Source organism: Meleagris gallopavo, chromosome 7 (genome assembly GCF_000146605.3).
Source record: "Meleagris gallopavo isolate NT-WF06-2002-E0010 breed Aviagen turkey brand Nicholas breeding stock chromosome 7, Turkey_5.1, whole genome shotgun sequence".
Lineage (NCBI taxonomy): Eukaryota > Metazoa > Chordata > Aves > Galliformes > Phasianidae > Meleagris > Meleagris gallopavo.
Genome location: NC_015017.2, coordinates 4,470,982 through 4,484,419, shown reverse-complemented (window position 1 = coordinate 4,484,419; position 13,438 = coordinate 4,470,982). Strand labels below are relative to the sequence as shown.

The 13,438-nt window shown below is 42.5% G+C and overlaps 1 protein-coding gene across 8 annotated transcripts in view; it reads left to right on the top strand.

The window, feature by feature from the left end:
- The window catches only part of CPS1 (carbamoyl-phosphate synthase 1), a 243,899-nt gene that overhangs the window by 16,778 nt on the left and 213,683 nt on the right, over positions 1 to 13,438 (top strand). For 7 of the 8 annotated variants that reach the window (XR_004160253.1, XR_004160254.1, XR_004160252.1 and 4 more), the window contains 3 exons: positions 7,651 to 7,760; positions 11,580 to 11,724; positions 12,810 to 12,899. Coding sequence is in view for 4 of the 8 variants with exons in the window: in XM_031554105.1 (XP_031409965.1) it covers positions 7,651 to 7,760; positions 11,580 to 11,724; positions 12,810 to 12,899 (345 nt within the window). In the remaining 4 variants the exon portion in view is untranslated. Of the gene's footprint in view, positions 1 to 7,650; positions 7,761 to 11,579; positions 11,725 to 11,876; positions 11,903 to 12,809; positions 12,900 to 13,438 lie in introns of those variants that run through there. The other variant, XM_031554106.1, reaches the window with a different exon arrangement.

Sequence of the window (13,438 nt, the reverse complement as noted above, 5' to 3'; positions counted from 1 at the left end):
TCTGGAATTGTCGAGTAAATTGCACCAGAAGGTCGAAGTTGAAGGTTTTGGTTAAATATTATATGGCATTTTCTCTACAAACACCCACCTTTCTCTAGGATCGTTAGTTAGCAGAGCAGCACTTTCAGTCCAGTCAGCATGAATCAACTAGATATTTAAAAACCAACATCACTTGAAGTGTGACTTGAGGCACCGTTGGGTCCATGTAGCACCCATTTTCAATGTATTGAAAACAAGCTGGCTCTGAATTAAATCAGAGAAGTAGATGGTTCTTTGTGAGTACATTACTGCATCACCTCTTCATCTTATGGACTTGAACCCTTGGTTCACTGCCCCAACTTTCTTTGTTCTTTGTATACAAGAGTTTCATTTGGCCAGATTTACTAGTGCGACTGGGACAGATGCAGCATAGCACAGTGGGGAGCTGGGACTTGGTGTATGAATTCTGTAGCAATGGAGGTGTTTTGATATCAGGTACTTCACATGGTTTTCCATGTGAAGCGTGGTCCCCTTTTGGGGCTCGTGCAGGTTTGTCTTTGTGGAACATCAGTGTAATTAAATTAGCAACCTGAGGAGTGATGTTTCAGTGGGTGCTGGGAAAAACTATGAGGCACTTGGGCTGTGGCCACTGATTTCCAAGAAGAATAAAAACTTCTCTGTGCTCCTGCAAAAGACCCACTACTTCTTTAAAATTGGCAGCAGAGGAGAGAAAAACCAATGAGGAAAGAAGCATCCCAGTTCTTATCCCTTCTTCCAACACGTGAGTTTTCAGTTTGGGTTTGTCTGACTTGCACTTAAAGGCAGAGGCTGTGTTGTGACTGGCATACTTGCTAATGGACCTGTTTTTCTCTCCCTGAGAATGCACAGCAGGCGTGAACTGCTACCTTGTTCACTGTCTTATAGCACAGTGCAATAATCTTCCTCCCATCAGATTTATTCAGGCTCTGCAAGCAGATCTGGCTTACAAGGATGTCATTTCTGCTGTACTATTTAGAGTGGTTATAGCTGTCTGCCACAGTAAAAGCATCTTCTGCTGGTAAAGCTTTGTAGCCCATGGTTAGGATTGCTGGTTCAGACTTTGATGAGATACCCTCTTTCTTTACATATCCCAGGATAATTCTGGTAGGCATCTATATCAGACTGCTTCCCATATATTTTTACTCTGATGGATTAGCATCTGAAGTTTGGAGTTGACATCTGAAGTGGCAAATTGATGTGGTAGGTACATGTATTGTCGCTCATTCTTAGTCTGCGGAGTGGCAGACCTAAAAGGTCTCTCACAATACTTAGGTGTCTGATTAAGAAGTTTCATGCCCATGGAAAACTGCTGCCCAACTCTGATGGAGTTACAGTACCAGCTGTTCTGGCGTTTAACTAATTCTATGCTTGCCAATTTTCTTGACAAGGAAAATGAATGCATATTTAATAAATAAATGCCATGTGAAACTGTTTCATAAACTGCCATGAAAACATGTGAGCTGTTTTAACCTCAGTGCCAGCAATAACAAATATATACCCCAGAAAGGTGAGAAAAAAGTGTGCTTACTTTCAGGGCATACGGCAGGACCTGTTGCAGGGTAGTCAGAACGTACTGTGCACTGGAAATCTTGGGCCTGGTGGAGATTTTGTATCTGCACAGTGACCAGCTGTGATGTTAGCCAGCCAGCCTTCAGTTATATGTTGTTTGACATATTCTGCCTTGTCATTGACTCTGGAGAAAGCTGTTTGTATACTGGACTTAGGTTTAATACCTGTGGTAGATCGTGCAGCTAGAGTGGATGCTTGAATTCATGAAAAGGAATAAGGCTGATACTTAGCTTAACTTAGGAGCCTGTGACTCTTAAATTGAGATCTCAGCTCTATTTCTAACATCACCTTTGCCAGGGGACACACCTGCACATTTGAATTCAGAATCTGAAATAGGAAAACTTGAACCTTTCGTGTCTTGGAGCTTTTCTTAAGGCAGCGACAAGCTTGTACACCTCTCTTTTTATGGGACTTAGAGAAGTAGAAGTTGAGCGGTGTCCAATGCACGTATGTAAGCAGTAAAGCAGCAGGCCCGTGGGAGAATTTAAGGGTAAGTAGTGCTAAAAGGCCAACTGATTACATAGCTTTGCCTATGAGTGGGGTAGTTGACTGTAATTGTGACACAAGTGACCAAGAAGGTCTGGGTTTGGTGTTGCAGCCATCATTAACAATAATGGATATTTGTAGGAAGGCTGCAGAAACTATGAAATGTAGAGTAATTAAGGTGTGTGGGCTAATGGCAGCATAGGTAATGATCCCATTCCTGCATCACTGTAGACTTAAATGAGTTTAGTTGCCTTTGATTGCTTTTTCTCAGTGGGCTATTTTAGGGAATATAACAAAATACAATGAAAACATATTTCTGATCTATATATAAGCTAAGTATTGGAGAGCATAAGGGAGAGTGGTAGTTTTGGGAGTATGCCTGATAATTATTCTCTCATGTCTGATTTCTGTCCATTTAAACTCGTTATATGTGAGGAAATGTGGTTGCATATAAGCAGCCTGAAATATGGGGACTGGAAGGTCCGTATTCCCCTACTCTGCACCCCGTCCTTCAGTTCTGCAGGAGAGATGGAGCATCCAAGGGTAAAAGGGGGCACAGAGAACAGAGCTGAGACCCAGAGGGCTCTCCATAGGGGTGCTTAGCATCGCTGCCTTTGGCATAATTGTGCTGCTTTGCAGCTCAGGAATGGGCGAACTGTAGCTCGAAGCTCGTATCATTTAATGCTCATCTGAGGGCAATGTAGTTATATGGGGATGTAAAGAGTTGTATGAGCAATAAATAGGTGGCTTGTAACAGTATAGCTGGCTCTGTAAGGAGAGGATTGGGAGAGCTATTAAAAAGAAAAAAAAAACAACAACAAACAAACACCAAAAGCAAGCTAAAAATATAGTTAGAAATGAGGAGAGAATTTTTGAACACTGGCTTTTGAAATTATTTCGGATGACTGTAACAAGTCCTCAAATCCTTTTTGAGGCAGGTGGAAAATAACGGAGAAAGTGACTGCTTGGTGAGCAGAGAGACAGTAAGGAGGTGAAAGATCAGTCGTGTCACTCTGTCTCTCTACTCTTGGAAGTGAAATGAGGCCTTATTCTCCACAGATGGGAAGAGTTACTGCAGCGTGGGAAACACGGATGCTCCTTTCCTCTGGTGCTCCGTGACTTCCTCCAGCTGCCTTGTCTCTTGTGGTTCTTTTTCCTCCTTTTTTATCAAGGGTAAATATTTGTGGCATTGTTGTGAACACCTTTAAGAAATGCTAAAGAGTTCTAGTTGTAGGAGCTGTGACTTTTTCATTCATTTTTTTATTCCTGCCTTCTTGCTTTTTCCAGTTCTAGCCATAAGCAAATGTGATAACATTATATGTGTTCAAACAAACAAACAAAAAAGGCTGGCAAAGGAAGACTTCACAGTTAGCAATGCCCAGATGGCGTAGTACTCACAAGAAGACATTTTTCTAGCAGTGAGAAGACACTTCCTTTGTTGCTTGTTATTTGGCATAGATGCAGCCCAGTCCTGGCACAAGCTTTTTGCAGCACAAGAGATGTGTTGGCTTTGGGCTTTTTCTGCCCTTCTGATACTTTGGCTTTAACAGCCAGCCTGATGTGTGTGTCAGAGTGGAATCATGGCTTGCCGTGGAGGGGAGACATGTTACCATCTTCTTACCACAGGAAATAAACTGACCTTTGTTGAAAGTGAATCCCAGCTGTCTCTGCCATGCACGCAACCTGTCCTGTGTGCTGGGTGTACTCGTAGCCCTGCTGCAGCCCAGCATTCAGGGTTAGTATGGCCTTGCCAAGAGAAGCTGAGCGGTCTCTTTGGAGAGGAAAAACTTGACTTCCTTCACTGGTTTCTCTGTGAGGCAAGTATGAAGGAGGAAACATTACCTGTCTATTTTCCAGTACAAGGGTTAAGGAAGTCATTCCTTAAAAAGCAAGCTGTACTGCTGATCTTTTGGAATTTGGCAGATCTTTATCATCTGTTCTGTAGAGAAGAAAGGCTGCTAGAGCAGGAGATCCAGGAATTGAATTCATCCAGTTCTATACTTTTTTTTTTTCCTCAATTGCTACTATGCTTTTTCTTCATGTGTGAAGTGCTTAGTGAAGTGGAATCTGAACTTGCTAGCTCTTCAAGCTCCTTTGACAAGATAAACAAATTCCTGTGATGCTTTGGCAACAAGATCACCCTTTCTGTTAGCCACCTCCATCCTTCTCAAAGCTCTTCTAGAGCTCTGAAGCCTCTCTGGAGGACAAGGAGCTCTGCTAAGCTAAAGCCACTGGTGTGTGGAGAGGAAATAAAAGGACCTCATGGCAGTTCTGGGATATTTACTTCTTTTTTTCCCTTACAAACAAAAATCTCTCCAGCTAATCCCCGATTGAGCCAATTGGCCTTTTTTATAGCCTGTAAATCACTTTTCACATTAGAAACAAAACTGAAAAGACAAGTAGGCTGGCAGCTGAGGGATGTGGTAACACCTCTGCTGGAAATGTAAGTAAGAGTAATTGCTTCAAGAATGCTCATCAAACAAACCAACCTCTTAATTAAGAGCAATAAATCAAGGAGAGGAAGAAAGCATCTGAACATCTATGCATTCTGTAGCTGAACTTGCGGCAGGTTATGGTTGCTCAGGGACATCCCACTGCATTACTTGAACACCATGTAGAGACTCTAATAGCACAACAGGGCTTCTATTGGACAGAAGTGATTTCTTGGCTGGCTCACTGTGTAGAAGAACAGGTCTGTGGTGCAGAAGGACTTGCAGGTTCCTGTTAATTACCATGGTGAGGGTGAGTCTCAAAGGTCACGGTCATTCCACTGGATTTTGGAGCTAGGTGGATTTAAATTTTTCTGGTCATTCCGCCATAGTGGACTCTGCATCCTGGAGGATCCTACCAGGCTGTTTGCAGTTCTGGCTGTGATCCAAGTGCTGACACCACTCTGCCTCAGCAAATGGTAGGACTTGCTTGAACTGGGGGATATTTGGATGGACCTGAAATATGTGGCTTGGGAAGAGGGACGATCCAGAGATCCATCTCCCGAAACCTAGACTGAGAGAAGCTGGTTCCTGCAGTCAGCCTGCCATGTCGGTAATGAGAGCTGGATTTTAGAAAGGGTAGAGATCCTGTCCAACACTCAGCCAGCCCAGGGCACCCAGGTGACCTCTCTGCTTTATAAACCCTTAATGGTATGGAAGCTTGCTGTAGTGAGAGGCTTTTTAGGAGATTAGGGGGCTGACCAAATAGTGGTTTTTATTTAGGCTAAATCTATATCCACAAAAACTGTATCAGTAGCTGTGAGAGGACTGTGGTGTTGCTGACTATCCCATCCAATCATGTGAGAAGGCTCAGAAAGTGATGGCTAAACCTTTTGAGAATGACTGGATGCTTGACATTAATGAGGAAAAAATGCAAGGCTAAAACCGTCCCAGATGCACGGAATTCAATTACTTGGCAACACGGTTTGATTTTTAGTGCATTCTGCAGCACATTAGTAATTGATTTCTGCAGTATCTATAACTGCAGAGGAGCTCCAGATGAATTTTTGCCATGATTGTTACAAAATTTTGATGCTGGGAATGAAATTTCTCCTTGCTGCGACTGTCCAGCTGGTGTGCTGTTAATGGCAAGTAGCTCTCCTGCTCCTTTCTACAGCACACTGATCTTGATTCTTCTTTAAAAAAAATATGTCAGTATGAGGAATCCTTATGTCTGGAAAACAAACAACCACACCAACCAAAAATAACTTATAAAACAAACAGACACAAAACAAGTCAAGCACGAACACGCACGTATGCACAAACCAATCTGAAGATAAGCCATAGTAAGGGCTGCTGCCTGATGGACAAACTTGGCACAACCGTGGCTCAGACCAGTGAGGTTTATACACTGCTTAGTGCTCTGTGTATGCGTTACAGAAGTGGAAGTTTCTTGGTGTCCAAAAGATTTCTCTTCCAAATGTTTTTAATCCCTGAAATTCATTAGCAAACTTGTTTCTAGGTTTGCTTACTTTGTGTCTTCCCCTGTATATCAGTGATGACCTGAAGGAATCTCCCAACCCAGTCTATCGTGGGTGTTCAACCTTCTGGTTTAACTGGGCTGCATTGTTTGAAGAGGAATTGGCTTGGGCCACATATATGTAGGATGCTCCAAAAGTAATGCCTGTTATCTATTTTTATGGAAACTACAACAGATACATGAGCAGTGTTGATAGAGCAAATTCTCAGCAACCACCAGCGTCCACCTCTGAGATCATGGGCCAACATCATAAAATAGGAGGCATTCCTTTCAGAGCAGCCCTTGAAAAATACATGATATGGTTAATTGTAGATAGATAACAGAACTTATTTTAATTGTTAATATTTTTATTAAAACATTTTAAAAAAAGAGAGCAACAAAACCATAAAACTAAAAGTCCTGTTTTTATGAAACTAATGCATCAGTCTGGTTTAATGGAAGTAGCTGCAGTTCTCAGTGAGTTCTCAAGGTGTTTGTCAGAGATTTTTTTTAATGAATTTTTACTCTTCCTGTACCGCATCCTTGAAACTAATTGTTGACAAATGTGTGTACTACCTAGAAGTGGTGATGTGAGTAAGGCAGGATTATCAAGGGAGGGTTATTTTTCTCAGGTAAGAGAGAGCTCATAAAGGTCTGGTTGAGAGACTTGATCACACTTGTCTTTTAGCTCAATGTCTGATTGCCACTCTATACATTTCATTTTAAAATTCACAGCTAATTCATTTATGACATCTGAAAACAGAATCACAAATATACCAAAAACTGATGATTTTTTTTTCAGCAATCTTGAAAGCTGTCCTGAAATTCCTTTATCAAAACACAAAGCAAGGCTGCATGATTTTGCTGTTCACAGGTCTGCGTTTAATCAGTGGATCCAAATGCATACAATTCTTTGCCACAACTTAAGTTAGCACTGCAATGCTCATGTCTGCTGAAGATTGTTGGGAAGAACTGTTGTTTTATGGGAGATTTCTATTTAAAAATCAGATTTGTGTCAGATATGTACCTCTTTGAGGACAATTTTTGCCTACCCATGAGGTAACTGAGATCACGAGTGTCTGATGTGAATTCCCCTGCAGCAGAATGGATTTGTGTATTGAATTTTGTCTTCTGACATGAGTCCATCTAAGCACGTACTATTTTTTAGCAGCTTAGCTGTACAGAACAGAGCAGCAACAGAAGGTAAGCACCTGTCAAAGTTCACGGCTGGATACTCAGCGTACTCAGCAACAAGCCTTGAGCAAACATTGAGGAGAGAGGCAACTGTTTTCCTGTAGAGTTATGATATCGGGTACCGTGGTGGAAGAAAAGAACAAAATGATTTGGAAGGAGCCAGAGTGATCCCATAGTAATAGGAGCACATGCTTTGCTTGTGTTGAGGTTTGCTAGCTTCCTTGCCTCCTGTAGGAGCTCAGTGTTCCCTAACTATTAGGAAGAAAAAGAACAAGAGGAGCATAGTAAAAGAGATGGTATCTTGACAGCTGGGAATGGGAGAGGGGCAGAAACAGATAAAGCATGAGGCGTCAAAGGCAGATTCCTGGGTGTTACGTGTGTAACCGTCAAGCCTTTTCCTCCTGTATTTGAGTGTCTTCATGTGCCTTTCTCTAGGCGCAGACAGCGAACTTGGTGCTGGAAGATGGAACGAAGATGAAAGGCTATTCTTTTGGCTATCCATCCTCCACAGCAGGGGAAGTCGTATTCAACACTGGTATTTCTGGGTAAGGTAAAAGCAAATGAGATAAAAGGAAGATAACTGGTTTGTAAGGATAAAAGGGGTAGTTTTTGTGGCTGTTTTTCCCTAGCTCACAATGTACCGATCCAAACATGTGATATTCCATACAGGGAAAACTGTACTCTAGGAACACAGAGAGGGAACAAGTTACCAACATGACTTCAGGCAGTTCTCTTGCATCATAGCACTTTAATGACTGATAAAGCTGACTGTGAAAGTGAGGTATGCAGAGTTCTGCTTGCCTTCCCATAGAAATGCAGCCACTGCCGAGTCACAGCAAAGAGCTGCTGATCGGCACGCTGAAACAGAACAGTAAGATTCTTGGTTTAATGAATCTTTGTTCTACCTCCAGTGCCAAGATTAAATATGGAGGTCTTAAGCATCTGCAGCCTCCTGGGTAATGGAACTTGGCTTCTAAGTGCAAAATTCTTAAATCCCAAGGTTCCCAAGTTGCAGTTTCTTATGTGAACCATTGTTTTTGATGCACGATGTGCATACACATACACAGCTAAGGATGTATATAAACTCTGTGCTCTTTCCAGGTAAAGGAGAGAATCAGATTCATTCCTAACCCAGCTTGACTTTATGTCCTCTTGGGTGCTAGAAGCCAATAGCTGCTAGCTTAGGATGGCAACCAAATACTGTAAGTGCCTTTATTGAATTGTTTTGTGTAAAGGAAATTTGCCCAGAGGACTGAGGCTTTTGATTAGGAAAGGGAGGTACCCCTGGACAGGTAAGGCAACTCTGAGGCTGCCAGTGCTTGAGCCTTCTCGGTAGTTGTCCATAGCTGTGTTTGTCTGCAGCCTTCCATAGTAGTATTTGCCCAGCTGCCTTGTTTTCTTCAAATTCTGCTCTCCCTTGGAGAAAACAGTACTCACAAGATGAGTTTTTAAATGGTCTCATTGGTGAGAATGTTAAATTGCAGCGGAGGGGAATCTGTTTGCAAAGTTTTGCATTAGGAGGCAATTATTTAAGTATTTTGACAGCACTAATTACTTGCTGTGTTAATATACCTGCCAACACACAACTGTTTAATATAGATCAGAATGATGGAGGGCACCAGAGTTCTCTTCTCTGTGATGGATTATGGGCAATAAATCTTGTCACATCACAAAAGTCAAGGAGGACCTGATGGATTAATTTCTTCTCCACATGTTACTGTGGCAGCAGAAGCTGTGTTTGCTCATTTTCTAGTGATTTGGGAAGGAAGCCTGTGAAAAGAGAGAGATCTCTTCTGGGCAGGGGAGCATATGGCAATGGAGAGAACATTGAAAATATCAAGTTGTGTCTTCAGAGCACTCTCTTGAAATGTGAGCTTGATTAACTTACAGATGAAGAGGATGAGATGTTGCAGATCATAAAAGTGACAGGGTTTGCTGCCAATCGTGGCACTGCTGTTTGGTAAAAAAAACCTCTGTCTCTTGTGCTCCAGAGCACTGAGATCAACACCTTCATATCCAATGGAACCCATCGGATGCAGCCCATGGTGGTTTTCATGGACACAGCAGCACTTTATGTATGCGTGCTTTTCAGATCTGAAGTAGCCACAGCTGGCAAAAATGTCAGATTACTCCAGAATAGAGGGCAGAGAGCACTGATTTGGAGGAGAAGTGTTGAATTTTCATTAGAGAAGCATGAAGATGAACTTTTCAGAAGTGTTTGCTCAAATAAAAAAATCCTTGTGTTGCTGCCATCTGTTTGGATTAGAGGGGAAAAAAGGAAGAGGAGATTTTGCAATTAAGAGAGAAGAATTACAGCCCATAAAATGTAACTGTGCTTGAGTTAGCTCAGTAAATGCATTTGCCTCCAGTATGCCTGCATGTGTCTCATGTGATATTCTAGTGAAAGAAGTGATTGATGGGAATTGACTGAAATCAGGCAGGGATGTGGGCAGGCACAGCAAGGGTTGGACTTTGCAGCATCTTTGGAGCTCCTGATCCCATCTGCTCCTCTCTGCTCCACAAGGCACTGTGCCTGCTTAAGGGGCGTTATGTCTTACTGCAGAGCTGTGCCTTCGTACCCCAGCTAACCCCAGTGGCTCTCTGTCCTTATCTGCTGGTTACAAATAATGTGTAAATGTTAATTGTGTTGGCTTTGTTGTTAACAAGGAGTCTTTTGGAAGCATAGCCAGTTGACTTAGAAGGAGATAGAGAGGCTAAATGTGCAGATGCCATGTACTTACTGCAGTTCTGTGATCACACTGCACTTTGTGTGGTTGTTTACCAGCAGCAGGAAGTATGGATATGAGCAGCAGGAGAAGCCTACCTGGAAATTCTTCATAGCCATTGTTCCATTCGACATGTCATTTCTCAGTGCTGGGTTGTCTGTATCTGCCTGCAACCATTCTGGGTTTTGTGAAGTTTCCCAGTGTTTGACAATTAATCTGCTGGCAGATTAATTCAGCATTCCATAAAAATGTCTCTTGTGACTTCCTGATGTCTGGTAGATGGTTGGAGTTGCCAATTGTGTATTGTTTAAAAAATGATGACAGTAATAAATTATATTTTCTATAGAGGGGATTCATCCTGAAGTGTTTCGATGTATTTGGCTAAATTTTCCTACGGCTACCTTCATTTGTTGTTAAATTACAGCTACTTCTGTGTTGAAAGACAGATTGCTGCAACAGTATGCTAGTTTATAAAGGAGAGAGGGAAGGGTTGGGCACTGCTTTGAAGCTGCAGAATCAGGAGCATGGATAAGGAGATCATATTTACCCTATTCTCCTTTTTGGGGTTGAGACAGAATTTACTGCCGCATCACATCTGGAGCTGGTACAGCAGTTGATGGAAAAATCCTAGGTATGATCCTCCATTAAATTCCAAACATCTTACGATTCAGTCCTGCTTTGTAGGAAGATGTTCTGCCTCACTTTTAGATCTGTTCTTATTCAGAGGAGTGTTCTGGAACAAAGCTGCAGTCTCTGGGGCTTCTGCCAGTGGCTAAAGATGGGGACACGCTTTGGGGCTCTGTGACCTGCATGGACTACTGAGTTCTAAAGCATTGTCTTTAACCTGCCTTCCTCAGCAAAAGCACCTAAGAATCTTGTCTGGTGAAGTATGGAGTGTCCTGTGTGGGAACTTGGAGATGGCCTGAAAGAGGTGCTTGGCCTCTGTGCTGGGGGAAACTGCAGAAGCAGTACCGTGGCAGTTTGCAGACAGGGCAGGTAGGGGAAAAGAGCCCAGAGAACTAGTGAGAATCAGAATGATGTTTTGTAGTTGCTTCCATGGGCCCAGAGAATGTAGGTAGATGTAGTTTTGTCTACCTGTTCTCTCATAGAAAGGGCAATTACAGCCCTGGACATTTGAAGAACTCTACGAGAAGACTGGAGAAAGGATCAAGGCTAGGGAAATAGCTGTGTTGTCAGCTGGATTTTCTGTTTGAGCCTTCTATTGGCACTAAGAGGGGCAAGTTCTTGTAGCACATGCAAGGAGGTGATACAAAGTGCTGGCCACATGGGTTACCCAGGGAATGACAAGCCCCAGCTGTTGTCTGTGGGTCAAATGAAATGTTAAGTCATAAAGAGTCCTGAGTTTGCTACTAGCTCCAGGGCTTTTATTCAATGGAACACAAGAAGCAAAAGCCTTTCTTTGTTCTTTGTGTGAGATGTTTAACCACAGATAGCAAAGATGGGGCATATTCACTGACTTGCTTTCTTTTGTCCTGAGAATAATGCACATTACATAATTACTGTTCTTGCCCTTTTTTGAACTATGAGAATTTAGACCTGTCTTCTTCTCACTGGCTCCTTTGTTCTCCTCTCAACTCCAGACCAACGTACTTTTTCTCCTATTACTTCTTCACCTAGATACACGGAAGCCTTGACAGACCCCAGCTACAAAGGGCAGATTCTTACACTGGCTAATCCCATTGTTGGGAATGGTGGAGTGCCTGACACGACTGCTCTGGATGAAATAGGCCTCAGGAGGTTTCTGGAGTCTGATGGAATCAAGGTAATGATGGCAATGCAAGAGCTGATGAAGGGTGATGCTAGCAGCCTGAGCGTGTGTGAACGTGTGCACACGTGCAAGGATTCACTGGTACCCTAATATCAGTTAAAAGAAATCAATGATACCTAACCTTTCACTTTCTTCTACTGGGTGTTCTCTTCTAGAGATGCGGTGGCAAAAGGTAATCTGTGGTACCTTCTGTACAAGGCTACCTCCTGTCTGAAAGTGGTGTTTCCCCCCAGTGATGAGCATGGCACAGTTTCTGTGAACTGGTTTCCTGGATGACTTCTTTTTTTTCTTTCCACACTCACTTCTGGTTCACATTTATCTGTGTTTGCCCAGGCCTGGTTGCCACAGAGAGAACAAATGCCAGAGAATGAGAAATTTCTGTGTGCAGTGTCTGTTTTTCTCTATGCCTGTACAATCACAAACGGGGAAAGTGGCAGCTATGTGAGGAAGGCTGTACTGTGCAGGAGCTGGTATTTACTCTTTAGTGACAGGGCACATTGGCTAGCAGCAGGTCTGTGTCCGTGCAGTTGTGGCAGTGCTGAAAAATCAAATAAAACCATGTAATTGCAGAACCAGTGAAATGCTTCATCTGTCCTGAGGTGAAATGACTCCTTTATAAGCTATCCAGCTCCACTGGAAAGTGGAGTTGACATTTGAAATGAAATGTCACTAAAAAGTGAAACGCTTTCTTAAACAAAAAATGGATTGAAATAAAACACTTTGTCTTACATTTCCATTTTCTTTCTAACAAGAATGGTTTTCTCAATTCAGTACAATTTAAAGTATTGGTTATCTGGAAGCATAATCTGAGTCTTCTAAGTAAAATGGCCCAGCTACACTCATCAGAACAAACTGCTGATGTCTTTACTCCTTTGTCTGGTACCTGTTCTATGCACTCCCATTGTGAAGAATTAGGTTTTGCTGTCTTACTGTTCTGCAAGAGCAGTCGCATCAAATCTGTCTGGCGTTATGTCTTAACTCTGGTGTGCTTTGCAGTGGATGAATAGTGAAAGCCGTGAATGTACAGAGCTAGTATAGAATGATCCTTCAGTGCAAAGTGACATTTCTTCTCTCTGCAGGTTTCAGGTTTGCTGGTGCTGGATTACAGCAATGAGTACAGTCACTGGCAGGCTGCGAGGAGTCTAGGGGAATGGTTGCAGGAAGAAAAGGTAGGAGATCCAAGGATAACTACATTCAGAGAACAGACCTGTGTGTCTGGGAAGAAGGGAGAGAACATCCTGCATTGAGCTGGTAGTCATTTATCTCCTCGGATGTTTTCACTGCTCTGCACTAAGCTTGTTCAGCGTTCCTTAGTGCCCTGACTTTTCATCCATTTCTCTTTGTTATGGTGCTATGGTATTTCCAAAATCGTTACAGACAAATTGTTAATTAAATTGGGATGTTTGGTTCTTCTTAAAAACAATTCATGTTAGATTATATTCCTGTCTGTTATTGAATGTTTCTATAGCGCTTCTCTGAGTGGTTACCACAGTGGAAAACTCGGGAGATGTTAGCTGCTGGAAGCCTTCTCCCTTGAAGCTGTGGGAGTCAGAGATTTGCCAGTGAAGTGCCACTGACTTATAATAGCAGGGAGGGTTAGGTGCTCAGGAAGAAGGCAAGATGTGGCTCAGAAATTAGACCAATATTTGCCACATGAGCTTTAGTGCTTTTTAGTGCAGAAACTAGAAGATTTGAACAACTAAGCTTT